Raw genomic sequence first — 24,194 nt, 5'->3', positions numbered from 1 at the left:
TCAGGCAAGAATCCCTATACCACTAGTGTGTCTATGTGTGTTTTAAAAGACCACCCAACTCTACTACAAGTCTGGGCAGCGTGCAGTGGAAGCAGTCAGGCTGTTTAGGAAAGGATTTGGCAACCTGCCGTTCCAGTCTATGAGCTCAGAAAGCGAAGTCTTTGATCTCTGCGCGTTCAGAGGGTGTGAACACGGAATGAAGATGTTGACATCTGTGGCTCCACCCTGGGATGTTGACTTCTAGGGATGCAAGTGCAGGAGTCCTCCTACTCCTGGGAAGCCTAATTAGTTGCCTTGGGCTGAGAGAACTGGGCCTGAATCCCTGGGTGGCGGCAGGCTTTCCCCGAGCTGTGTGCCTGGCCCAGCTGCAGAGAGGCGGTTCCAGCTGTGCCGACAAAGGTTCTCGGGAGGTGTTGAAGGACCCAAGGTTGGCCGAGGGGAGTGGCGGGTCCAGGCAGGTGGCCTCTTGTGCCCAAGCACAAGGGGAAGTCCTGCGTTTGAGCTGGGAAAGGTGAGCACACCTAGGGCAGGGGGTCTCCAATCTTGGACCCTTTAAGACGGGTGGACTTCAACTCCCATGCTAGCTGAGGAATTCTGGGAATTGAAGTCCACCCGTCTTAAAAGTGGCCAAGGCGGGTTGCCAAACCCTTTTCTAAAAAGTTTGACTGCTTCCACTGCACGTTACCCAGACTTGCTGTAGAGTTGGGTGGTCTTTTAAAACACACACACACACACACACACACACACACACACACACACACACACTGGGTTGATGGTATAGGAATCCCTGCCTGAGCAGGGGTTGGACTAGAAGACCCCCAAGGTCCCTTCCAACTCAGCCAGGTTCTCAGCTGATTCTACCCTGTCTGGAGTCTCTGCTGGCCTGGAGGACTAGAACAGGGGTCTTCAAACTTGGCCCTTTTATGACTTGTGGACTTCAACTCCCAGAATTCCTCAGTCCACAAGTCTTACAAGTTGCCATGTTTGAAGACCCCTGCTTTAAGCTTTTAGCCACCAACTCAGGGGCCTTCAAACTTGGCACTTTTATGACTTGTGGACTTCAACTCCCAGAATTCCTCAACCAGGATGCTTCAAGACGGGGGGGGGTTTCTTCAAACTTGGCCCCTTTATGACTTGTGGACTTCAACTCCCAGAAATTCTGGGAGTTGAAGTCCACAAGTCATAAAAGGGCCAAGTTTGAAGACCCCTGAACTAGAGGGAACCCACACACCCAGGGCCGGGGGTCTCCAACCTTGGACGCTTTAAGACGGGTGGACTTCAACTCCCAGAATTCCTCAGCCAGCATGGGAGTTGAAGTCCTCCCGTCTTGAAAGGTTGGCGACCCTGAGTAAGGGCAAGGAGGTAGCTGAGAAAATCTCTTATTTTCCCTAGGAAATTCAGGTTTGGCAGGAGGGGAGAAGCAGCTTTCTGGCACTTCTGGAGAGCTGATGTGTGTCTCTTGCACGGGGGGCAGGATTGCCGTGTCATGTGCCCATTGTGTGTGGGTCTTCCCTGCTCTCGGTGCCTGGTGGGGGACGGGCAAGGTGAGGTTCATGTCTATGGAGATTCTCCGTCTTCCCAAAGGGGCCTTTTCACGAGGCAAACGGACTTTCTTGTTTTTCTTTGAAGACGTTTCGCTTCTTTTCCCGGAAGCTTCTTTGGCTCTGACTGGACGGTGGGGAGTGGAAGGGTTTATACCGAGACTGAGTTAGAGCTGAGAAAGCTTCTGGGAGCAGAAGTGAAACGTCTTCAAAGAAAAACAAGGAAGTCCCGTTGCCTGGTTAAAAAAAGCACCTTTGGGATAAGGCAGGGGTCTTCAAACCTGGCCCTTTGATGACTTCAACTCCCAGAATTCCTCAGCCAGACCCACGTCAGGACCCCCAGGGTTCTTCCCGTTGCTGTCCCTCCCTCCCTCCCTCCCCCTAGTCTGGACCTGCCCTTCCCAACAGGCTGAGGCTGAAGGGCAGGTGGTCTTCACAAGGTGCAGAGGGAGCCCTCCGGTTACCATCCTTCCTTTAGTCACCAAAGTTTACAACACTTGCAGCATCCCCCTGGTCACATGATCAAAATTCGGATGCTTGGCTCATATTTATGACGGTCGCGGCGTCGGGGTGTGTCTCTGTGTGTCTGTGTGTCACGTGATCCCCTTTTGCGACCTCAGTGGGGGAAAATCCGGATTCACTTAACAACCTTGTTACTAATTTAACAGCAGCAGCAGCAGCAGCGACCCACAGCAATTGTGGCAAGAAAGCTTGTAAAATGGGGCTAAACTCGATGATCTTTGGGGTTCAAGGACAGCCTGTGTTGGACACCCCCCTCCCAGGATCCCCCTTTGAAATCCAGCCTAATCCGGTGCTCCTCCTCCTTCTCTCCCCCCCCCCGCCCCCCCCAGGTGTCACAAGCTGCAAGACTCCTTGCTCAGCTCGGCCAGCGGCTTCAGCAACTACCGAGGCATCTTGAACTGGTGTGTGGTCATGCTGGTGAGTAGCCACTGCGATCCCCGGGGGGGGGGAGGGGAGGGCTGATGCCTGGCTCGCTGCCCCTTGGCACCCCTCGGCGGCAGACGCCAGCTGCGTTTCTTGGGCCGCCAAAGCTGGCAGCCCGCCGGGCCGAAGAGGCACTCTGGGCGGCCCCTTAGCAGCACAGAGAGGACATTGTGGTCTTAACAGCCCGGCGGCCTGGCAGCTTTGGCTTCGGGTAAGTGGCGGCTCGTGGCGGGACGGACTGCTTGGAAACGGGCCAGGCCAAAGAGATTCGGGCATTTCAGGGGCGATTCTGGGTCCTCGGATGGAATGGCTGAGGATATTGGAGAGGAGGGACCCCCCGGGGTGGGAGGCAGCGGTCACCTCCTCCCCCCAGAGCCACCCTCTCTTGGTGGGAAGGCGGTAGGTCTCCACGCGGCCTCCAGAGAGGTTTTCCAAAGGGGGCCCCTTTAAGACTTGTGGCCTTCAACTCCCAGAATTCCCCAGGCAGCATGAACAATGCTGCCTTAGGCCAGGGATGTCCGGCCTTGGCCAGTTCAAGACTTGTGGCCTTCTGGGAGTTGAAGGCCACAAGTCTTAAAGGGGCCACCTTTGGGGACCCCTGTGCTGGAGGACTGCCCTGTTCCTCCTCCCTCTTGTTCCCCAAGCATTCCGCTTGTCCGCTTGTGACGATTCCTCCCTCACGGGCATTTGCAGGAAAGACCCCTCCCAATTCAGAGGATCCCCTGCCCAGCTGTCAGAAGCCCCTCTGAGGGAGGGCAGCTCTCCCGGGCCTTTTCAGTGCCCTGAGGCTCCGGAGGGCTTCTTCCCTGGGGGAAAATGGCTTCAGTCTCCCGGAAATTTATGGAGAGCTTAACCCCGGAGCCTGGTGGTGACCTCCAAGCAGGTTCTGCCTCTCGGAGGGATCATTGTCAGCCCTGGGGAAGGAGAACCGTGCCAGGAGCGCCCTCATGAGCCGGGACGGTTCCTGGCATCCGGAAGGCTGGATGGACTGGTGGGACTGCAGGACAAATGACCCAGCGCTGGGCTCCCTCCCAAAGTCCTCCTGCACTGCAGTTCTCCCTGGCTGGTTTTGGGATCTCCTGGGTGCCAGCTGTGCCAAGCAAGAGAGCCCAGTTCGAAATAGCTGGTTCTAGCCAACTGGCACAGGGGCCGCCGCTGAAAAAAGCCGAATAATAACAGAACGACAGAGTTGGACGGGACCTTGCTCAAGCAGCCGTCCCTGTATCATCTCAGGCAAGTGACTGTCTGGTCCAGGGGGAGGCAACCTCGGCTCTTTTATGACTCGTGGACCTCAACTCCCAGAATTCCTCAGCCAGGCACGCTGGCTGAGGGATTCTGGGAGTTGAGGTCCACGAGTCATAAAAGGGCTGAGTTTGAAGACCCCTGTTTTAAAGTTTACTGAGTCTTCTTTCTCTTTCGTTTTCAATGTCCACTTGTCCATTTCTGCACAAGCTAGAATTTTTGGGAGTTGAAGTCCACGAGTCATAAAAGAGCCAAGGTTGCCGGCCCCTGGTCTAGTCTCTTCTTAAAAACCTCCAGTGATGAAGCAACCACAACTTCTGGTGGCAAGCTGTTCCACTGGTTAATCGTCCTCACTCTTAGGAAGTTTCTCCTTAGTTCCAAGCTGCTGCGTCTTGACTAGTTTCCATCCGTTGCTTCTTGTCCTGCCTTCCGGTGCTTCGGAAAACCAGTTCACCCCCTCCTCTTCTTTGTGGCAGACCCTCAAATATTGGAATACTGCCGTCCTGTCCCCCTTAGTCCTTCTTTTCTCTGGCCATGCCCAGTTCCTGCAACCGTCCTTCGCATGTTGGTTCACGTGGACCAGGGACTCCCTTTGGGGCTGAGTCTTCTGAAACTGGCCCCTCCACCAGTTCAACCAAAGGGGCACCACGAGAGGCCCCTGGACCTTCTCTGCATGGAGAAGCTTTTGGCAGCACCCCAACAGAAGGCATTGTAGTCTTTGGGGGCCGTTGCAGATCAGGGTTTTCTGAGGCATCCATAAGTATAAAGCAGGGGTGTCCAACCTTGGCCACTTTAAGAGCTGCGGACTTCAACTCCCAGCATTGCCCAGCCAGCATATTGGATGGAGAATTCTGGGAGTTGGAGTCCACACCTCTTAAAGCGGCCACGGTTGAGAAACACGGAGTACAGTACGGCTGTCCAAAGCTGGCCACTTTAAGACCTGCGGACTTCAACTCCCATTCTGGCAGTTGAAGTCCGCAGGTCTTAAAGTGGCCAAGGTTGAATACCTGTGGTCTAAAAAGAAGGACTTCCCGTCCCTGTTGGTGGAGTGCCCAAATGCCACCGCTGGCTAGTCTTGCTAGTTTCCATCCTTGGGCAAATGGCTTGTGTGTTGTGAGACCTTAACAATAAATGGGGTGTCCCTCTGTCCGTGACCCACAAGCAGGGAACCTCCGCCGTCAGTAGTCTCCCTGTTTCAGGCGGATCCTCCAGCTGGCGGTGGCAGTTGGAGGTGGCAAGCCCTTGCCACGTTGGCTTCTTGACCTTCAACCAGGGTGTGGCGGTGGCTGGCACTGCCAGTCAGTCTGCCCTCCAGAGAGCCAGCCGGCCCAAGGTTGCCTCCGCTGCAGGATTTGCTGGGTTAACTCGGGGTGGGTGGGTGGGAGAGTGAGTCAGACGTGTCCTTTGCCCTTTTCCCCTTGGCCCTTTGCAAACGTCGTCGGCCTGAAGTGTGGAAGTCCTGCCTTGTAACTGCACTCTTGGCACCCCAAGGTCCCTCCGGTGGCTGGGAGGGGCATCCTCTCCCTCCCCCCCCTCGGCAGAGATGGCGGGAGTTTTGATCCTGCAGGTTTTGAAGTTGGGGAGAGCCTTCGAAAGACTCCCCTTGTTGTGTTCGTGGTGCTGGTGGGCAAAGATTGCACACAACGGGAAGGTCTGCCCGAGGCATCGCCGGAGGTCACTGCCTGGAGACCTGAACTGGTCTCCTCCTCCTCCTCCTCCTCCTGTAGAAATTTTGTATTTAATTATATGGATTGTGTATATACTTCTCTTCTGTCATGCATTATTCAGTAAATAATACAGGCAGTCCTCAACTTATAACAATTGATTCAATGACTGTTCAAAGTCACGACAGCCCTGAAACAAGTGACTTATGACCATTTTTCACACATCCCCAGTGATCACCTGATCAAAATTTCGGGCGCTTGGCAACTGACTCATATATATGACGGTCGCAATGCCCCGGGGTCACACGATCCCTCTTTCGCAACCTTCTGACCAGGAAAGTGAGTTGGGAAGCCAGATTCACTTAACGACCGTGTTACTCGCTTAATGTCCGCGGTGGTTCACTTAGCAACAGTGGCAAGAAAGGCTGTAAAAATGGGGCAAAAGGTCACTTAACAACTGTCCTGCTTAGCGACGGAAATGTTGGGCTGAATTGCCAAAAGCCGAGGACCGCCTGCAGGGTGCTGGCTTGTTCGGCCCAGGGTGGGGTTCCATCAGACCTTTGTTCTTCAGCGGCACGTTCCTCCCTGGCCCCGAGTGGATCGGGCCCCCGTCCCCTCCCTGCCTGATCTCTCTTGTCTCCCGCAGGTGCTCAGCAACGCCCGCCTCTTCCTGGAGAACCTCATCAAGTGAGTGACGGGCTCCCCCCCTCCAGCCCTGCCGCCCGGCCTGACCTCTGCCCCTTGCCTGGGAGGGAGGGGGGTCAGCAGGGGACTACAGGGGAGCCCCTTGGCAAGAGATCGCCCTGGGGTGCCAAGCCAGCTCAGGCATGGCACAGAACTCATCAGAGCCACCCTCACCCCCCCCACACTGCTGAGCCCGGGGGGGGGGGGAAGGTTGCTTTTAATTATCACCGGAGGGGGGGCTGCAGGGGGGGGATGGCTGGGTCGCTGTAGCCCCTGTGCCAAAGGGGCTTTTAAAGACCAGGCCATTGCAAGGACATCGATCCTTCCATTCCCCACCATTCAGTCAGAACTGAAGAAGCTTCTTGGATGAGAAGCGAAACGTTTTCAAAGGGGGGGTGGGGAAACCCCAAGAAAGTCCAGTCTCCATTTGGAAAAAAGCCCCTTTGGGACCCCACCACAGCCCGGATGACAGAATCTCCACGGTCATCCAGCCACTGGAGATAGGAGTGGAGCTACTGGATAAGATAAGAGAACCTTTTATCGACATTTTTTGCCGTGAGCACTCTGGCCCACGTGACAAATGGGAGTCTGTTGCCTGCTCTCAAAAGAAACTACATAGCTACCCATGGAGAGTTCCCAAGATTGATGCTCTAGGGCAGGGGTCCCCAACCTTGGCAACTTTTAAGACCTGTGGTCTTCAACTCCCAGAATTCCCCAGCCAGCGCATGCTGGCTGGGGAATTCTGGGAGTTGAAGACCACAGGTCTTAAAGTTGCCAAGGTTGGGGACCCCTGCTCTATGGAACAAAACTGTGACTGAACGGACTAGGAAAGGGGGTGTCCTTCCCCTCCCCTCCCCCAGGTTCTGGTCCTCTTGCAGCCCTATGCCAGGGTACCACGGAAGCAGCCCAGCTTCTTTCTATTTCTGGCAGATTGGCAAGGGTGGTGCTGCCACCCTGTGGCTCCCCACTGCTCTGCATGCCCTCCGTCTCCTGCTCCCTGGCCAGAGGCAGCCCCTTGCAGGGGTCCCACGGGCGGGGGGGGGGGCGCTTGGGCTCTGACGCAGGAGGGAGCCATTTTTAAGTCTGTCCTGAAAGACGCATTCCAGGGACAGCCAGAGCACCGCCCTGGGCCCAGAACTGGAGCTACCAGCTTCCCTTAGAGGAGGATACATTTGTGCCCCAGCCCCACTTCTCATCTGGGCCTCCTCTCCTGCCTTCCAAATGGCCACTAAGCCGGCTGAGGAATTCTGGGAGTTGAAGTCCACAAGTCTTAAAGGGTCCGAGGTTGCTTTAGGGGCTTCAGACCCTTCGCTTTGGCCTTTTGCCACCTCAAAGGTTGCCCTCTCCACTCCAGCCTGGCCTCTCCTGCAGCTGCAGTGCTGCATGCACGTGAAAGACCTTTCTGCAGCTCCCTTCCCCCACATTTCACGAAGGGGAGAAATTTGTGCAGGGCTTGCTGCGTGTGTGCCCCTCCAACGCACAGTGCAGCGTTGTGCATGAGGCAAAGCGATGTGGGGACAGGCCCCTCCCTTCCCCTTGCTTAAGAACCCTGGAATGCTCTGGGACAGATATGTGGGGAGGGGCACAGTGTTCAAACTACAGAAGGACTAACCTTGATGATGTTAGCTAGTTTGGGTAATGAAATATCTGCAAGGAAACAAACTCAGAGAGCCCTTAAACTGCAAAGATCTCAGCTGCAAACAGATAACAAAAGTTTGCGGGGGGGGGGGCTGACAGGCTGCCGCATCTCACAACAGGCTGCCCCTCCTTCCCCCCCCTCCCCCAGTTGGCCTGGAGCCAACAAGATTCTTTATTTTTCAGGTACGGCATTCTTGTGGACCCCATCCAAGTCGTCTCCTTGTTTCTGAAGGACCCCTATAGCTGGCCTGCTCCGTGCCTTATTATTGGTGAGTCAGCTTTGCCTCCCCCCTTTTCTGTCCTTCCTTCGGGGGAGGGAACGGGGTAGGCGGGGGTCCTACTGCCTCTGTATCACTTGAACCCCTGAAATTTGGCTGCAGGGGGGAGGTCCAGTTCAGGACACTCCGGCACGACACGGGGAAGGCTAAGGGTGGGTTCCGGCAAAAAAGGGGTTTGCAGAGCTTTAGTGGAGAGGGAAGGCCTTTGGGGGAGCGGGGGGGCCACATTCGGGGCTGGCTTGTGGGTGGCCAAGACCCCCATCCTTGTGCTTTCCTTTCCAGGGGCCAACGGCTTCGCGCTGGTCGCTCTGCACGTGGAGAAGAAGCTGGCGGCGGTGAGCAGGGGGCGCCGTCCCTTGGCTCTTATTCCTTTTCCTTTATTTGCAGATCAATTAACTCGGTTAACTGTTGTCGCGGGGCGGGGATCGGAGGCTTATTGCCTTTTATGTTAGGTTTTTATCTTTGCAAGCCACCCGGGGTCACCGAGGATGGCTTGGGCAGTCATATAAATTTTCTTAATTAAATCAATGTCAAATTTAGAGACTCCCATCTCACTCGCTTGATCAAGTCTTCTCCTGGAAATCTGGCATTCAGCTGTTTTAAGTATAGGCAGACCTCAACTTACAGCAATTCATTTAGCGACGGCTCAAACGGCACTGAGAAAAGTGACGTACGAGCATTTTTCACTCTTAACGGCCGTTGCAACATCCTCAAGGTCACGTGATCAAAATTCGGACGCTTGGCCACTAACTCATACTTTACGACGGTCGCCGTGTCCCGGAGTCACGCAATCCCCTTTTTGTGACCTTCTGAGAAGCGAAGTCAATGGGGGAAGCCAGATTCACTTAACAGCCATGTCGCTAACTTAACAACTGCAAAGTTTCATTCAACAATCGCGGAAAGAAAGGTCGTCAGATAAGGCAAAACTCATAACAGCTGTCTTGCTGAGCAGCGGAAATTTTGGGCTCCGTCGTGGTCGTACGTTGGGGACTAGTGGAATCCTTTGCCCTTCGTGGCCCTTGAGAACAAAACCTTGAGCAAGAGAGCCGGTGGGCGGGTGGGTGCGTGATGGTTATTGTGGGTTTGTGTTTGGTGTCTCCGGCCTGCTTTCAGGGCATTTCATGGGTAAAGACTGGATTTAGGACAACTTTTAAGACCTGTGGACAATTCTGGGAGTTGAAGTCCACAAGTGTTAAAGTGACCACAGTTGGATATCCCTGATGCCACTTTTCCAGAACTGGCAGAAAGTCCTGATTGGGCAGGATAAGAAGTAAGGTGTAACTTCCAGTTCAGATTTGGATCAGAACGAGAGTTAACAATGTTCCTGGTGGGTCTGGTATATAGACTTCAAGGCAGAATTATGTTTGTTAGGTATAATTGTAGGAAAGAATGTATTTAATATTACATGTATTAACTGCAGCAAGAATTGTATTCGCTCAACATTGGAAAAGTGCAGCATTACCAACGGAGGAAGAGTTAATAAAAAAAAATTCTAAATTGTGCAGAAATGGACAGGTGGACATTGAAAATGAAAGAGAAAGAAGACTCGGTATACTTTAGAAGAAGGGCCTTCAAACTGGGCCCTTTTATGACCTGTGGACTTCAACTCCCAGAATCCCTCAGCCAGCGTGCCTGGCTGAGGAATTCTGGGAGTTGAAGTCCACGAGTCATAAAGGGGCCAAGTTTGAGGACCCCTGCTTTAGAACATGGGATACTTTTTATCAATGGCCTGAAAAACAAGGTAGAGAGAAAGGAACTTAATATGTATTAGGATGTTAAATATTGGAACCCAGACAATACGTTGCTGATAAAATATTAATAACTTGTGATTATAAAAAAGTAATATATATATATTTAAAAAGAAAAGAAAAAGAAGTAAGGCGTTGACATCGTGACTTTCCAGATCAGGTGTGGGTCAGAATGAGAGTTGCAGCGTTCCTGGTGGGGTCTGGGCTGCGCTTAAGCCTTTGGGGGTTGGGCAGGGGGGGGCTCTGATTCTGGGTACTAAGATGAGCCCCTTTCCTTTGTGCTTCAGGGCTCCTTATCCGAGCGCAGTGGGACCGTCCTGCACGTCTTCAACCTGCTGATGGTCTTGTGCTTTCCTGCCCTGGTGGTGCTGGCGGTCACCACCATCACGCCAGGTGGGTGCCGTCCGGTGAGGGGGGCCTTGCCAGGCAGGATGTCTTGTGGGAATGGGCTGGGTGGGGGTCTCGGGGCAACCTGGTGCTTGGACTGTCTTGCCTGAACACAGCCTGTCCTGCCCCCGTGAGCTGTTCATGGGTGGGGCTGCATCTCCTCCAGGATGGCCAAGGAACCACAGCATAAGAGAGTTGGGAGGGGCCTTGGAGGTCTTCTAGTCCAACCCCTTGCTCAAGCAGGAGAAGCTATACCATCTCAGACAAGTGACCGTCTAGTCCAGGGGTCTTCAAACCTGGCCCTTTTATGACTTGTGGACTTCAGCTCCCAGAATTCCTCAGCTGGCTGAGGAATTCTGGGAGTTGAAGTCCACAAGTCATAAAAGGGCCAAGCTTGAAGACCTCTGGTCTAGTCTCTTCTTAAAAACCTCCAGTGATGGAGCACCCACAACGTCTGGTGGCAAACTGTTCCGCTGGCTGATTGTTCTCCCAATCAGGAAGTTTCTCCTTAATTCCAGGCTGCTTCTCTCCTTGATTGGTTTCCATCCGTTGTGTCTTGACTTGCCTCCTGGTGCTTTGGAGAATCGGTTGGACCTTTCCTCTTCTTTGAGGCAGCCCCTCATACCCCCCCCTTCCCCCCTTCTTTTCTCTAGACTGGCCATTCCCAAATCCTGCACCCATTCTCCATAGGTTTTAGTCTCCAGGCCTTTGGTCATCTTCCTTGCTCTTCTCTGAACTTCTCTGAGCTGTTCCACGGATTGATTGTTCTCACCGGAACATTCCGGAAATTTCTCCCTAGGTTGCTTCTCTCCTCGATTGGTTTCCCACCAATTCGTTGTGCTGCTTTCATGTGCTTTGGAGAAGGACCCCAAGATGCCTCTCACAGTTACTCACAGAGCCAGGTCCCACCTATTCCATACCTGGGCCTTTGGCTCTTCTTGCCTAAGTGTAAAACCTTGTGTTCCTCAACACTGAATTTGTTAGGTAGGGGCCCAGACTTCAAGTCTGTTCAGGTCCTTCTGATCTTGAGCCCAACTTCTGGAGTGTCGGTCACCCCTGACAGTCAGATTCGGTCACAGCTTTGTTCCGTACGGTATTAACCTTGTGAACTCTGAAGCTTCCTCCTTCCATTATGTATTCAAGATGGACAGGGATTAATATTTATAGGTTATTTATATGTAAGGGTGTAGGTCAGGGATAGGCAACCTTGGCTCTTTTGTGACTCGTGGACTTCAACTCCCAGAATTCTGGGAGTTGAAGTCCACGAGTCACAAAAGAGCCAAGGTTGCCTACCCCTGGTGTAGGTCTATACATATGTTGTATATAAAAAGGTAAAGGTAAAGGTTCCCCCGCACATGCGTGCTAGTCGTTTCCGACTCTAGGGGCCGGTGCTCATCTCCGTTTCAAAGCCGAAGAGCCAGCGCTTGTCCGAGGACGTCTCCGTGGTCATGTGGCCGGCATGACTAGACGCCAAAGGCGCACGGAACGCTGTTACCTTCCCACCGTAGTGGTCCCTATTTTTCTACTTGCATTTTTACGTGCTTTCGAACTGCTAGGTTGGCAGAAGCTGGGACGAGTAACAGGCGCTCACTCTGTTACGCGGCACTCGGGATTCGACCCGCCAAACTGCCGACCTTCCGATCGACAAGCTCAGCGTCCTAACCCACTGAGCCACCGCGTCCCTTCTATGTTGTATATAGTATGCTTTAAATGTGTGCTATGTATATGTACACTTTGAGAGGAAGCAACTAAATTTCATTTTTTAATGTGTGCCATTGCGTCCACAGGAAAAATGACAATAAAGGTTATCTAACCTAAAAAAAAAATTGTGAGTTGTTTGCAGAGGTCTTGCAGAGGGTTGGGAGGAGCCCCGTATCCACCAAGGAGCCCACGGGAAAGCTGCTGTTCTGTGTTCTGAACATGGCCCACCAGATGTTTGGGCTGTTTCATTGTTTGGGAGAGAAGGAAGAATCTGGGGGAGACGAGAGGCTGCTTCAGTTCCCAAGGCCGCAGCGGACCTCTTCCTTTCAGCCTTCTAGAACAAGGGTCCCCAACCCACGGTCCGTGGACCGGTACCAGCCCGCCGCAGGCCAGCAACCGGTCCGCAGAAACAAGCAAAGCCCCATCCGTGGGATGCAGGCTGCACACAAAACCAGGCCCCCTCCAGTCCACGGAAAATCTTCTCTCCGTGGAACCGGTCCCCGGTGCCCGAAAGGATGGGGCCCTCTGATCTAGAGGCACCATGTTCAAGCAGCTTCGCCCCGTCATTCCTTCCCAGCTGCACCTTGGATTCTTCACCAAGGCCACGAATTCTTTGGGGCTCCCCCACCTCAGAGGCAACGCCATCTGTGAAGCCCCTCAACCTGCCTTTCCTGTCCTCCTCCACAGTTGGGGCTGTTTTTGCCCTCATGGTCCACACCATCCTCTTCCTCAAGCTCTTCTCCTTCAGGGACGTCAACAAGTGGTGCCGCCAGAAGCGGTCGGCGAAAGCCGCCCGAGGGCACGCAGGTGAGCACAGAGAGGCCTCTTCTGGCCTGGCTTCCTCCGGAGGCCCACATCGGGAGGACTGGCACGGGGGGCAGGAGGGGGTGCTTTGTGGGGGGGGGGAGGGAGGGAAAAGAAGGTGGCCCCTGAAGGCCTCTGAACTCAAGGGAAGCTGAGGAAGGAGCTTGCTGAGGGCCAAGGAAGACCCGGTTTGTGGGTCCAGCTACTGATGGCTGAGATGTTTTAGTTGAGGAACGTCAACCTTCCTGGATTGGTGCTTGGAGTGGTAGCATTTCAGTGTCTGTTCTTCAGACTGAAGGTCTCTGGAGCTTCTCCATCGCCCAGGTCATGCTTGTCCCAAAGGTGCTTTTTCAAGAGGCGACTGGACTTCCTTGGTTGTTGTTTTTTCTTTGAAGAAGTTTCGCTTCTCATCCAAGAAGCTTCTTCGGCTCTGACTGGATGGTGGGAAAGGATTTATATTCCTTCCTGGCCATTTGCATCCTTTCGGAGAGTCATTGAGGCCACCTGGAGGCTTGTCTGTGTCCTCAGGGTCAGCCGAGTGGTGCAAATGGGTGTGGAGCCTTCTTGGACCTGCTGAAGGGACAGTATGGCAGAGGGGGAGGGATACGACCTCATCTACCTCCAGTCTACAACACCGTCCTTTCAGCAATTCCAAGATGGCTCCACACCCATTTGCACCACTCAGGTGATCCTGAGGACAGAGACAAACCTCCGGGTGGCCTCAACAACTCTCTAAAAGAGAGGTATCAAACTGCCGGCCCACGGGCCGGAGGTGTCATCCGGAAGCCGGGCCCACCCCATTGCTGGCAATGGCAAAGCTCTCCCGATATATTGTGCGACGTCATGTGATGTCGCGAGTTTGACATGTCTGCTCTAAAAGGATGCAAATGACCAGGTCTCTGCAAGGAGTATAAATCCTTCCATTCCCCACCATCCAGTCAGAACCTGATGAAGCTTCTTGGATGAGAAGCGAAACTTCTTCAAAGAAAAACAAGAGACCAGTTGCCTCCTGAAAACCCATCTTTGGGATGCTCTTCAGAGAGCTCTTGAGCCAACCTCTCCCAGTCTGGCTGATGGGGGAGGCTGCCAGTGCCGCCTTGGGACACCCCCAGCTGGGCTGAGATGGGAACTCTCCGGCCTGCTGCCTGTTACTCCTCCTCCATGCTCAATTCGGGGGTCCTGCCTGCCTCTTGCCTGGCACAAGCCACTTCCTGGCCTTCCAGGGTCCCCCCGTCCCCAGGGCAGTGGACGAGCTGGCTTGTGACTCACCGGCGTTTCCCTCGGAGATGGTGGAATAGGAGGGGGTGTGTCTCTCCCTGGATCAGCTGGACCACCGCCGTGACCACGGTCTCTTTCCGTTCCAGCTCCAGGGCCACAGAAAGCCAACGGGAACGCGACTCCACAAGAGGTGACCTACCCAGACAACCTGACTTACAGAGGTGAGGAGACCGGGGGGGGGTCTCGTAGGAGGGGCGGGAATTGAGTGGGATGCGGTGGCCGTGGGCCCTGGGTGGCGGCGTCTTGTTCCCCCCCTCCCCCAGTCTGGATGCCGACGTGGCCGTGCCCTCCCCTCCCCTTCGGCTCTCTTTCCTCCGTGGGAGGCGGACGCCGCCCTTCGCTTTCAGCCCCTCATAAGGGTCCCCCTCTCCCCCCCCTGCAGATCTCTACTATTTCTTGCTGGCCCCCACGCTGTGCTACGAGCTGAACTTCCCCCGTTCCCCACGGATCCGCAAGCGCTTCCTTCTGCGCAGGCTTTTCGAGATGGTGAGCCTCCTTCTGGGCGGGGTCCTCCCTCCAGCCCCGGGGGTGGGGTGGGGGAAGCTGCTTTTCAGCGACTTATGACCGTTTCCCAAACTTACGACCGTTGCAGCGTCCCCTGTGGTCACGGGATCAAAATTCGGACGCTTGGCATCCGGTCCCTATTTGTGACGGTCGCAGCGTCCCCAGAGGGAGCGCTCCCCTTTTGCGACCGTCTGGCAGTAAAAGCTAATGGGGAGCCAGATTCACTTGACCGTGTGACAAAGCTAACCACGGCAGCGATCCGCTTAACGATTGCGGGAAGAAAGGTCGTAAAATGGGGCAGAACCCGCTTAGCAACTGTCTCGCTTAGCAGCGGAAATTTGGGGTCGTAAGCCGAGGACTGCCTGCGCTCATAGATTGGAGGGCGGCCACCTGCGACCTTCTCCTCGGGCGGCTGAGTTTCGAAGGGAGCTGCGCTGGCAGCGTTGGTCCTGGGAGGCGCCTCGGTCATCCAGGCTGACCCCCAGGCGGCCGGGTGGGATTTCAGCTGGGCCCTTCTGCAGCCGGAGCGGGTCCGTTGGGTCAGGGGCCGTCCGACTGGAGGCTCTGGCCACTTGTGGCCCTGCCGCTTCTCCAGCGAGTCCTCGGCTACGGCTTCCCCGGGAAAAGGGCCCAAGGCTGCAAGGGACGCTTAGAGGGATGGGAAGCGGTTGGGACGGGCAATCCGGAGGGCGCTGCTGGTTGCACTCACCCTGGCTTCCCCCCTTCCTCCTCCTGCAGCTCTTCTTCCTGCAGTTGCTGGTGGGGCTGATTCAGCAGGTGAGTGGGGGGGGGGCTCTGGGCCTGCCCTCTTCCTCCGTGACTGGGAGGGGGGGCTTCCCCTGGCAGGCTCTCCTCTGGCCTCTCGTAAGAATCCCAGATTTCTGGTGCGGCCCAGAGCTGGGAAGGGAGTGGGGGGCGGCCCTGGGAGGCTGCAGGAGTGTCGCCCCTCCCTTTGGGGCTGCGGACCCAGAGCCGGGGCTTGGCCCCGCCTTGAGTCTCTGGTGCTTCTGGTCCTGACTTGCGGAGGAGTCTCCCCGGCCTTTGGAGGGGAGGCAGTGGGCTCCAGGGGTGTGGAAGTCGGCCCAAGGCCCCCGAGGCTTCCTCAGGCTTGGTTCAGAGTTGCACCCTTGAGGGCTGGGAGGGCAGGACCGTCGCAAGGACAGCCCCCCACCCCCACCCCGCTTCCCCAGTCTGGCTGCCTCTGAGTGGACCAGAATGGCTCCTTCCGGTCAAGGCCGCTCTAGAACAGCCGTGCAGCGGTTGGGTCTCATCGGCAAGGATCTTGAACGGCTGGAGTTGCTGTGCATGTGAAGATGGCCCCCCTCGGCACCTTGTTCTCTTGCCCAAGGAGGAGTCTGTCCCAGGGCAAGAGAGCCCCTCTGGGGGGTTGGTCAGGCCTGGACAACATGGCCCATAAGCGACTTGTCTCCGGTCTTCCTCTTCTAGTGGATGGTGCCCACAATTCAGAACTCCATGAAGCCTTTCCGGGTAAGCTCCGCTTTTCTTGCTCCCTCGCTGAAGGTCCTTGGAGCACCAGGGACTAGAAGCTTGTATGGATAAAGGAGAACCTTTGTACCTCAGGGTGGAAACGGAGGTTTCTTGGTGGTCTCTGAACTTGGTGGTTTTCTTGCAGGCATTTCATGACCCAAACTAGGGAACGTCATCCGTGGTAGAAGTTGTGAACCTCATTCCCTTCTAGCACGGATGACGTTCCCTAGTTGGGTCATGAAACGTCTGCCAGGAAACCGCCCAGCACAGAGCGCCAGGCACTCTCTATAATCCCCCTCCTCCTCCTCCTCCTCCTCCTCCTCCTCTCAACATCCATCTAGCACAGATGATATTCCCTAATTGGGTCATAAAAGGCCTGCAGGGAAACAACCCAGCTCAGAGAGCACCCAAGTCCAACAAGATCAAAGACCAACAAGCCAGAAAGAGAACGCAAAGACCCCAAAACACCTCCCCACCGGCGGTCACCCCCCAGATGAGCGTACCGTCGGTCAAGATGTCAGCAGTCCCCCAAGCAAGTCAGCGGTAAACGGCCCAACCAAAGAACCTCCCAAGAGCGTCCGCCACTAACACGGAGAGGGCAGGCCCCTAGAACAGGGCTCTTCAAATGTGGTCCTTTTATGGCTTGTGCACCTCAACTCCCAGAATTCCTCAGCCAGGCACACGTGCCTGGCTGAGGAATTCTGGGAGTTGAAGTCCACAAGTCATAAAAGGGCCACGTTTGAAGAGCCCTGCTTGTGCAAGGATACCTCATTGCAAGGAGCCCCTCCCTCCTAATTGCTCATGGTAAAGATGGCCCCACTTTCTCCCACCTGGAGGACCCCTCTATGGTTGAACCTCGCACCCGTCTCCTGCTGCAGGGGGCGAGGGACAGCATTTTGACCCCCATGTTTGTCTTTTCTCCAACCTTGCGGGCTGCGTGTCTAAATACACTGGACAGTATTTCTCAGCTGCCAGTTTTAATAAAATAACACAGCCGGAAGGGACCTTGGAGGTCTTCTAGTCCAACCCCCTGCTCGGCAGGAGACCCTATCCCGTTCCAGATTAATAGCTACCCAGTTTTTTAAAAAAATCTCCAGTGATGGAGCACCCACAACTTTCTGGAGGCAAATTCCAGATCTGGAAATTTCAGCAATTGCCTGGCTGGCTAGGAAATTAACGAATGTGGACGCCCACATGCCTAGAAACTTGAGAAGCTCGGAGATTCAGACCCCCATGTGCCTCAGCCAATCTAGAAGAGACATTGGGGTTAATTTTGAGCAGCTGGGAGAGATGGGGACAGGGCCGCCTTGGGGAAGGAGAAGACTGAAGCTATTCTTGCTTTGCAGGACATGGACTACTCTAGGATGATCGAGCGTCTGCTGAAGCTAGCGGTAAGTACCACAAATGGCTGGCGAGGAATCCTGGGAGCTGTAGTCTCCATTTGGAAGGCAGGAGAGGAGGCCCAGCTGGGAAGCGGGGCTAGTGGGCAGTGTGGGGGACGCCAGTGTGGCCTCCATCTCCAAGGGAAGTTGGTAGCTCCAGTTCTGGGCCCAGCACCGTGGTCCACCTGCAGGATGTGGCTGTCCCTGGAATGTGTCTCTTGGGGCAGACTTAAAAATGGCTTCCTCCTGCGCCAGAGCCCAAGGCCCGTCTGGCTTGGCACTAGGGAAGGCCAACAGCAACTCTTCCCTAAAGGTGGGTGGGAGCTGCTCTCCTGGTTCAGGATTTGGGACGTTGCTCCCAGAAGCTCCTTGGGGCCAAAGAGGAAGCTCTTCAGTGCAGGAGTCCCCAAACAAGGCCGTGTGGACTTCAACTCCCAGAATTCCCCAGCCAGTGCAAGTCATAGAATCCAAACTGGTCACAGGAAGAAAGTGCCTAGAAAAGCTCTTTCCGTAGGGCCTCTGTAGGACTTTTATCTCAATGGTAAAAAAGGCGTTGCAGGCAACCTCAGCCATTTTATGATGTATGGACTTCAACTCCCAGAGTTCTCCAGCCAGCCATGCTGGCTGGGGAATTCTGGGAGTTGAAGTCCACTTGTCTTAAAGTGGCCCTGTTCTGGAGGAAGCCAAGAGCACCAACGGGGCCTCCTTTGTCTCGTGTCTCTACAGGTTCCCAATCACTTGATCTGGCTGATCTTCTTCTACTGGTACTTCCACTCCATCATGAACTTTCTCGCCGAGATCTTGCAGTTTGGGGACCGAGAGTTTTACCGGGATTGGTGGTGAGTCGGCTAGTGTGTCTTCGTGCGTGGGATCTTTGTGAACGGGCCACTTGCAGGACTGCCTCCATCTTGGCACTTGGAGTGGTCCAGGACGGCCCCTGTCCAAAGGAGAGGGGAGAGGGCTTATGAGCGTAGAGATGCCCCATCATTCCTAGACCGGCCTTTCATTCCCATGCCTCTTCTGATCTTGCTGCTCCTTTGCAGGAACGCGGAGTCAGTGACCTACTTCTGGCAGAACTGGAACATCCCCGTCCACAAGTGGTGCCTGAGGTAGGACACCCGAGCCCCAGGTGGTCCTTGCAACCGTTCGTTTAGTGACCTTCAAAGTTACACAGTGACCAGTTTTTCACAGTTACATCCACTGCCGCTTCCCGCCTAGTGGCGTGATCGGACGCTTGGCCACTGACTCGTATTGATGAGGGTTTGCAGCGTCCCGGGAGGGTCACGTGATCCCCTTTGGCGTCTTTCTGGCGAGCAAAATCAAACGGGGAGCCAGATTTGCATAACAACTGGGTGACTAGCTTAACAACGGCAGCGACTCACTTAACAACTGTGGCAGGAAAAGGTCGTCACGTGGGATAAAACTCAGAAAACTGTCTCGCTTGGCAGCAGAAATTTTGGGCTCAGTTGAGGTCATAAGTCAAGGACCACCTGAAAGGGGCAAGGTGGGGAAGAGCGCTCCTGCTTCAGCCCCGGGAACGGTGGGCATTCCTGCCCAGAGAGGGGCTCCTGAGGCCCGCTTGGAGCCAGCCGGCCGCCTGCGCCTGGTCCAGCTGCCGCTGGGGCTCCTCCAAGCCTGGCGATCTGAAAGCCGGAAGGGCCTCATCGGCCTCGAGGAGAGAAACGGGATTCGGAGCCTTCACACCGTTTCTGGAGAGAGAGGCCTAGCTGGCATGGCTGAGCTGACCTTCCCGGCCCTGTCTCGTTTTCCATGCCCGAAGGTTGGTGTCCTCCTTGCGGCAGAAGCTCCCACGTTCCTGGAGTCCCGAAGGTGCTTTTTCTTTTTTCTTCAAGAGGCCACTGGACTTTCCTGTTTTTTCTTTGAAGACGTTTCGCTTCTCACCCAAGAAGCTTCTTCAGTTCTGCCTGGACGGTGAGGGACGGAGGAAGGATTTGTACTCCTTGCGGTCGTCTGGTTGTTAGCACTCTCTCTGAGAGTCGTTGCGGCCAGAGCTGAAGAAGCTTCTTGGATGAGAAGCAAAAGGTCTTCAAAAAAGCAACAACAGGAAAGTCCAGTGGCCTCCTGAAAAAAGCACCTTTGGGACAGGCCTGACCTGGAGGAGGGAGAATCTCCAGAGACACGTTCCTGGAGCTCATCGGCCGTCTCCACCTGCTTGAGCCAGGGATGCCGGGTTACCTGGGAGACGCCATCCTCCATCTTCTCCAGGGTACCTGCCAGGCTGGCTCTTTCTAAGTCCAAGCAGGCAAGGATGATCCTTAGGTGATCCTAAGTCCGCCTATTGCCAGATGCCGTTGAGGCCACGTGGGAAGGACTTAGGGACCCACCGGCCCCCTGGCTCTCCCTGGAGGTCAGGACTCTCTTAAGGGCGGCGTCTCTTTTGCCCCTGTGCATTTTCTAGGCATCTCTACAAGCCCTTGATGAAGAAGGGAACTGGGAAGTGGACGGGCCACGTGGCTGTGTTCCTCGCTTCTGCTTTCTTCCACGAGGTTAGTACCTCTCTCTACTAACCGACACGGGCCGCATCCGAACTAGGAATGCGGGAGGGGTCCTGGAGGCTCTCTGAGCTGGGTGGCTTTCTTGCACGTTTCGCGACCTTACTAGGGAACACCATCAGTGCCAGCTGATGATGTTCCCTAGTGGTTTGCCTAATGAAACATCTGCAAGAAAGCCACCCAGCTCGGAGGGCACCAGGGACCCCCTCAGGGCTGCTTCAGATCCTGGGCGTGACTGAAGCGAAGCCCTAGCGCTCTTTACACAACCCTTTCCTTTCCACGGGGACTTTCAAATAAGAACAGAGCCTGCTTTTGGCCCCCACCTGTCCCCTTCCCTGGGCTTAGTTGACCCCACCCCCCAAGAGGGCGTCCGTGGTGACTTTCAGCTGATCTCTCCATTTCTCTTCAACCCTGGCAGTACCTGGTGAGCGTCCCGTTGAAGATGTTCCGGCTGTGGGCGTTCATGGGCATGATGGCCCAGGTGAGATCAGGAGGCTCGCGGCCACGGGTGGCATTCGGGGAGCCCAGGAGGGGCTGTGGACAAACCTCAGGGCTTTTGCCACCCCCCAGCCCCCCCTCTTAAGCTGCTGCTGGTCTCCCCCCCTCCCCAGATCCCCTTTTCCTGGTTTGTGAGCCGCTTTCTCCAGGGCAACTATGGGAACGCGGCGGTCTGGATGTCCTTGATCATTGGCCAGCCGATCGCCGTCCTCATGTATGTCCACGACTACTACGTGCTGAATTACGAAGGAAGCCAGTGACACTCTCCTCCTCCGTCCTGCCTCTTCCTCCTGAGGATCAGCGGGGGGGTGGGTGCTGGCCGTGGCCAGCCTCCCCCCTCCAGACTTTCTGCCGCCTCCTGGGAGGCCCAGATCCACTGAAGGCACCACACGGATTCTGCTGAGGATGAGTTGCCTGGCGGGTGTTATCTTGTCTCTGTGCATGTGCGTGTGTGTGAGATGGTTGTCTGTCAGGTACTCTTGAGTCCGAATATTGGATCGATGCAATAACCTTCCTGGTGCCCCGGTTTTGAGCTGGTCCTCTGGCAGGATTGACCCCTTGAGCCGTTGCCTTCCATCCATGCAATAGGAACTAGGACTGACGCCAACCGTGCCTGGCAGGGCAGAGGCTGCGGCCTTTTCAGAGGGAAGCTGGGCCACTTGAACGGGTGGGCAAAGGGGCTGCCTCACTGGCACTTTAAAGGACTCAGGTTTGTTTGGGGGTTTCCCCAGTCCCATCAGCGGATGAGAGCAGCCCCCCCTCCCTCTCCTCCCCCAACCTCCCCCCCTCGGGGCGTCTGGCCCTCTTCGGTATGCCGTCTTCTTTCACGGGCCTGGGGCTCCAGGGCTCACCCCGCTGCTGCTTTTCGTAGAACCAGGGCCTAGGGCTTGTCCTTGCCCCACAAGAGGCGTCCCAGTTCTCTGCACTCCTGGTCCGTCCCGACACTTCTGGGGCTCAGCTTTGCACAGCCACTGGTCCCTTCTGGCAGCTGCCCCAGGCCTGAGGGACTCCGGGAGGCTGGCAGGAGCCAGAGCCACTGTCTGATTCCCGAGGTGGGTGGGTTGCTACCTAGCCCGACCGTGTTTTTTGTCAACCCAGCAACTTTTTAAGAGTTTGCAGAATGTATCTGCCCGGTACCCAGTGATTAAAGCATATTTTCAAAACGTTTCTGTCTCTGTGCGGTGGCAGTGGGGAGGAAGACCCCCCTTGAGGGAAAGCAGCCAGAGGGTCCCTGGGGGGCTCTGGGGAAGGGCAGTGAGTCGACCAACTCAAGGATGAAGCCGGAGGCGTTTGCGGCAGTTAGACATGAGGGAAAGAGAACAAAATTAGCAAGCTTTAAGCAGAGGTGCCCCAGCCTGGCCACTTTTAAGACCTGTGGACTTCGCCTCCCAGAATTCCTGAGCCCACTTGGGCTGTTCTGAAAAATGGGATCTAAGGAGGCCTGGAGAGATGTGAACTTTGGGGCAAATCCAAAGTTTCCCCTTGGCCTGGAGAAGTCTTCCCACATTTGGGAACAGGCAGAAATGGATGACCGGCTGGTGGAGAACAAGGTGATCCATGAAAAGCAGTTTCTCCCCTCTTTCCATATTCATTTGCATCCCTCCTTTATTATTTATATAAATAAGGTGGCGAACGCACACCATACTTCTTCCATCTCCCATTTTCCCCACAGCAACAACCCTGCGAGGTGGGTTGGGCTGAAAGAGAGAGACTGACTCCAGCGGTCATTGTGTCTAAGGCGGGACTAGAATTCACTGTTTCCTGTTGATTGACCCAAAGTCACCCAACCAGCTTCCGTAACTAAGGCGGGACTAGAATTTGTCTCCTGGTGATTGGCCTAAAGCAGGGGTAGGCAACCTCGGCTCTTTTATGACTCGTGGACTTCAACTCCCAGACTTCCTAAGCCAGCCATGCTGAGGGGAAAGGGAGAGGCTTCCAAGCTGAGCCAGGGTGACTCAGGAATTCTGGGAGTTGAAGTTCACAAGTCATAAAAGGGCCAGGGTTGCCTACCCCTGGCCTAGGCCTTTCTCATTCAGGCCAGACTCTTCAGATGGCTAACTAGCAACTCATTCATTGCTGATTTTAGCTCACTTATAAACAGAAATGCGCCAGTCTAGAAGAGAGAGTAATTATAATAGTGTTTGGTCTGTGATAAAAGAGCATACCTGAGTAATATCTTGGTTAAAACCATGTTTTCAAGTCTTGCTTTAATAGGCAAGATGTTAAGGAGGAAAGGTGATCCAAATTCACTCAAAATGGAGACTAGTTGACAATTCTGCTTCCTATCATCTGGGTCTCCTGCTTGAGCAGCGGCTTGGACTAGATCAGAGGTAGGCAACCTCGGCTCTTTTATGACATGGACTTCAACTCCCAGAATTCCTGAGCCAGCAGGAATTCATGGGAGTTGAAGTCCATGAGTCATAAAAGAGCCGAGGTTGCCTACCTCTGGACTAGATGCAATGTTTCTCAACCATGGCAACTTGAAGATGGATGGACTTCAGCTCCCAGGCTGGCTAGGGAATTCTGGGAGTTGAAGTCCATCCATCTTCAAGTTGCCAATGGTTGAGAAACATTGGACTAGAAGACCTTCAAACTCCCTTCCACCTCTTATTCTGGTAATTGTGGTTGTGAGTCGGGGACTCCCTGTACTTTTAGGGAGCAAGCATAAGGTTGCTAAGACTGGAAAGCAACTCAATCAAAACTATCCAAAAAACCTGATAGTTTGATGGGCTGATTCATGAATCTCTTGGGTTCCTTCTTAGAATAGAAGAACTTTATTTTAGTCACTTTGAATGTACACTAATTGGCATACATTAAAATGAAATTTCGTTGCATTCAGCTTGCAAAGGGCCACCACCTCATTGGTGGTAGATCTGAAGGCAGAGAATCTGGTTCCTACAAACTTGGGAAAAGCTCCAGATGCCCCATGTGGAGTAGCCCCCCCCCAAGGACCTAGGCTAGGGCAAATGACTGATTCTCCCCTCCCCCCCCCCCGCCCATATCCCTTCATGCGTGGCTGCCTCACTGCCCAGCCCCCCTCAGCCCTTGGTGCTTCTTGTCCCCTTCCAGCTTCACGAGGAACAGAACAGAACAACAAAGCTGGAAGGGACTTTGGAGGTCTTCTAGTCCACCCCCCTGCTCAAGCAGGAGAGACCGGCTTAGACCAATTCCTTCCGTCAGGTAGCTGTCCGGTCTCTTCTTAAAAGCCTCCAGTGTTGGAGCACCCACGACTTCTGGTGGCAAGCCGTTCCACTGATTAATTGTCCTCACTGTCAGGAAGTTTCTCCTTAGTTCCAGGTTGCTTCTCTCCTTGATTAGTTTCCATATGTTGTTTCTTGTCCTGCCTTCAGGGGCTCTGGAGAATAGCTTGATGCCCTCTTCATTGGGGCAGCCCCTCAGATACTGGAAGACTGCTATCCTGTCCCCCCTCGTCCTCCTTTTCTCTAAACTGGCCATACCCAGTTCCTGCAGCCTTCTTCGTATGTTTTAGCCTCCAGTCCCCCAATCATCTTAGTTGCTCTTCTATGCACTTTTTCCAAACTCTCAACATCGTTTTTCTGATATGGTGACGAATATCGGCTGCAGTACTTCCCGCGATCATGATTCTACGCCTCTGTTTATGCAACCCAGGATCGTCTTCGCCTTTCTGGCTGCGGCTGCTGCTGCAGACGGCTGGCTCAGTTTAAGGGATCGTCCACTGGGCCTCGGGGACCGAGGGGCTCTTCCCTGGTTCCGCCGAGAGAAAGGACTACACTCCCAGGTTGCAAACCGGCCGGACGCGCGGCCCCATCGTCCCCAACCGGCGCCGCTCCAGACTTTCGGCTGGACCGGCTGCAGCATCCGCCTCTATGGCGCATTCCACGGCCAAACCGCCTCGGCCGCTCTGTCCGCCCGCCGGT

At 54.8% G+C, this 24,194-nt stretch overlaps 1 protein-coding gene across 2 annotated transcripts in view; it reads left to right on the top strand.

The window, feature by feature from the left end:
* DGAT1 (diacylglycerol O-acyltransferase 1) overlaps positions 1-21,454 on the top strand; it is a 28,010-nt gene extending 6,556 nt beyond the window's left edge. For both annotated transcript variants that reach the window (XM_081323335.1, XM_081323334.1), the window contains exons 2-17: positions 2,393-2,480; positions 6,039-6,079; positions 7,898-7,983; positions 8,275-8,327; positions 10,028-10,133; positions 12,516-12,635; positions 13,997-14,071; positions 14,293-14,396; positions 15,153-15,191; positions 15,861-15,902; positions 17,249-17,293; positions 18,011-18,123; positions 18,328-18,393; positions 19,704-19,791; positions 20,216-20,278; positions 20,409-21,454. In XM_081323335.1, coding sequence (XP_081179461.1) covers positions 2,393-2,480; positions 6,039-6,079; positions 7,898-7,983; positions 8,275-8,327; positions 10,028-10,133; positions 12,516-12,635; positions 13,997-14,071; positions 14,293-14,396; positions 15,153-15,191; positions 15,861-15,902; positions 17,249-17,293; positions 18,011-18,123; positions 18,328-18,393; positions 19,704-19,791; positions 20,216-20,278; positions 20,409-20,555 — 1,276 coding nt within the window. In that variant the 3' untranslated portion in view covers positions 20,556-21,454. The remainder of the gene's footprint in view (positions 1-2,392; positions 2,481-6,038; positions 6,080-7,897; positions 7,984-8,274; positions 8,328-10,027; positions 10,134-12,515; positions 12,636-13,996; positions 14,072-14,292; positions 14,397-15,152; positions 15,192-15,860; positions 15,903-17,248; positions 17,294-18,010; positions 18,124-18,327; positions 18,394-19,703; positions 19,792-20,215; positions 20,279-20,408) is intronic.
* The last annotated feature ends 2,740 nt before the right edge of the window (positions 21,455-24,194 follow it).

The sequence above is a fragment of the Vipera berus genome, assembly GCF_964194415.1.
Source record: "Vipera berus genome assembly, chromosome: 3".
NCBI classification, from domain to species: Eukaryota; Metazoa; Chordata; class Lepidosauria; order Squamata; family Viperidae; genus Vipera; species Vipera berus.
Note: the sequence above shows the minus strand (reverse complement) of the source record. Positions and strands in the feature narration are given on the sequence as shown.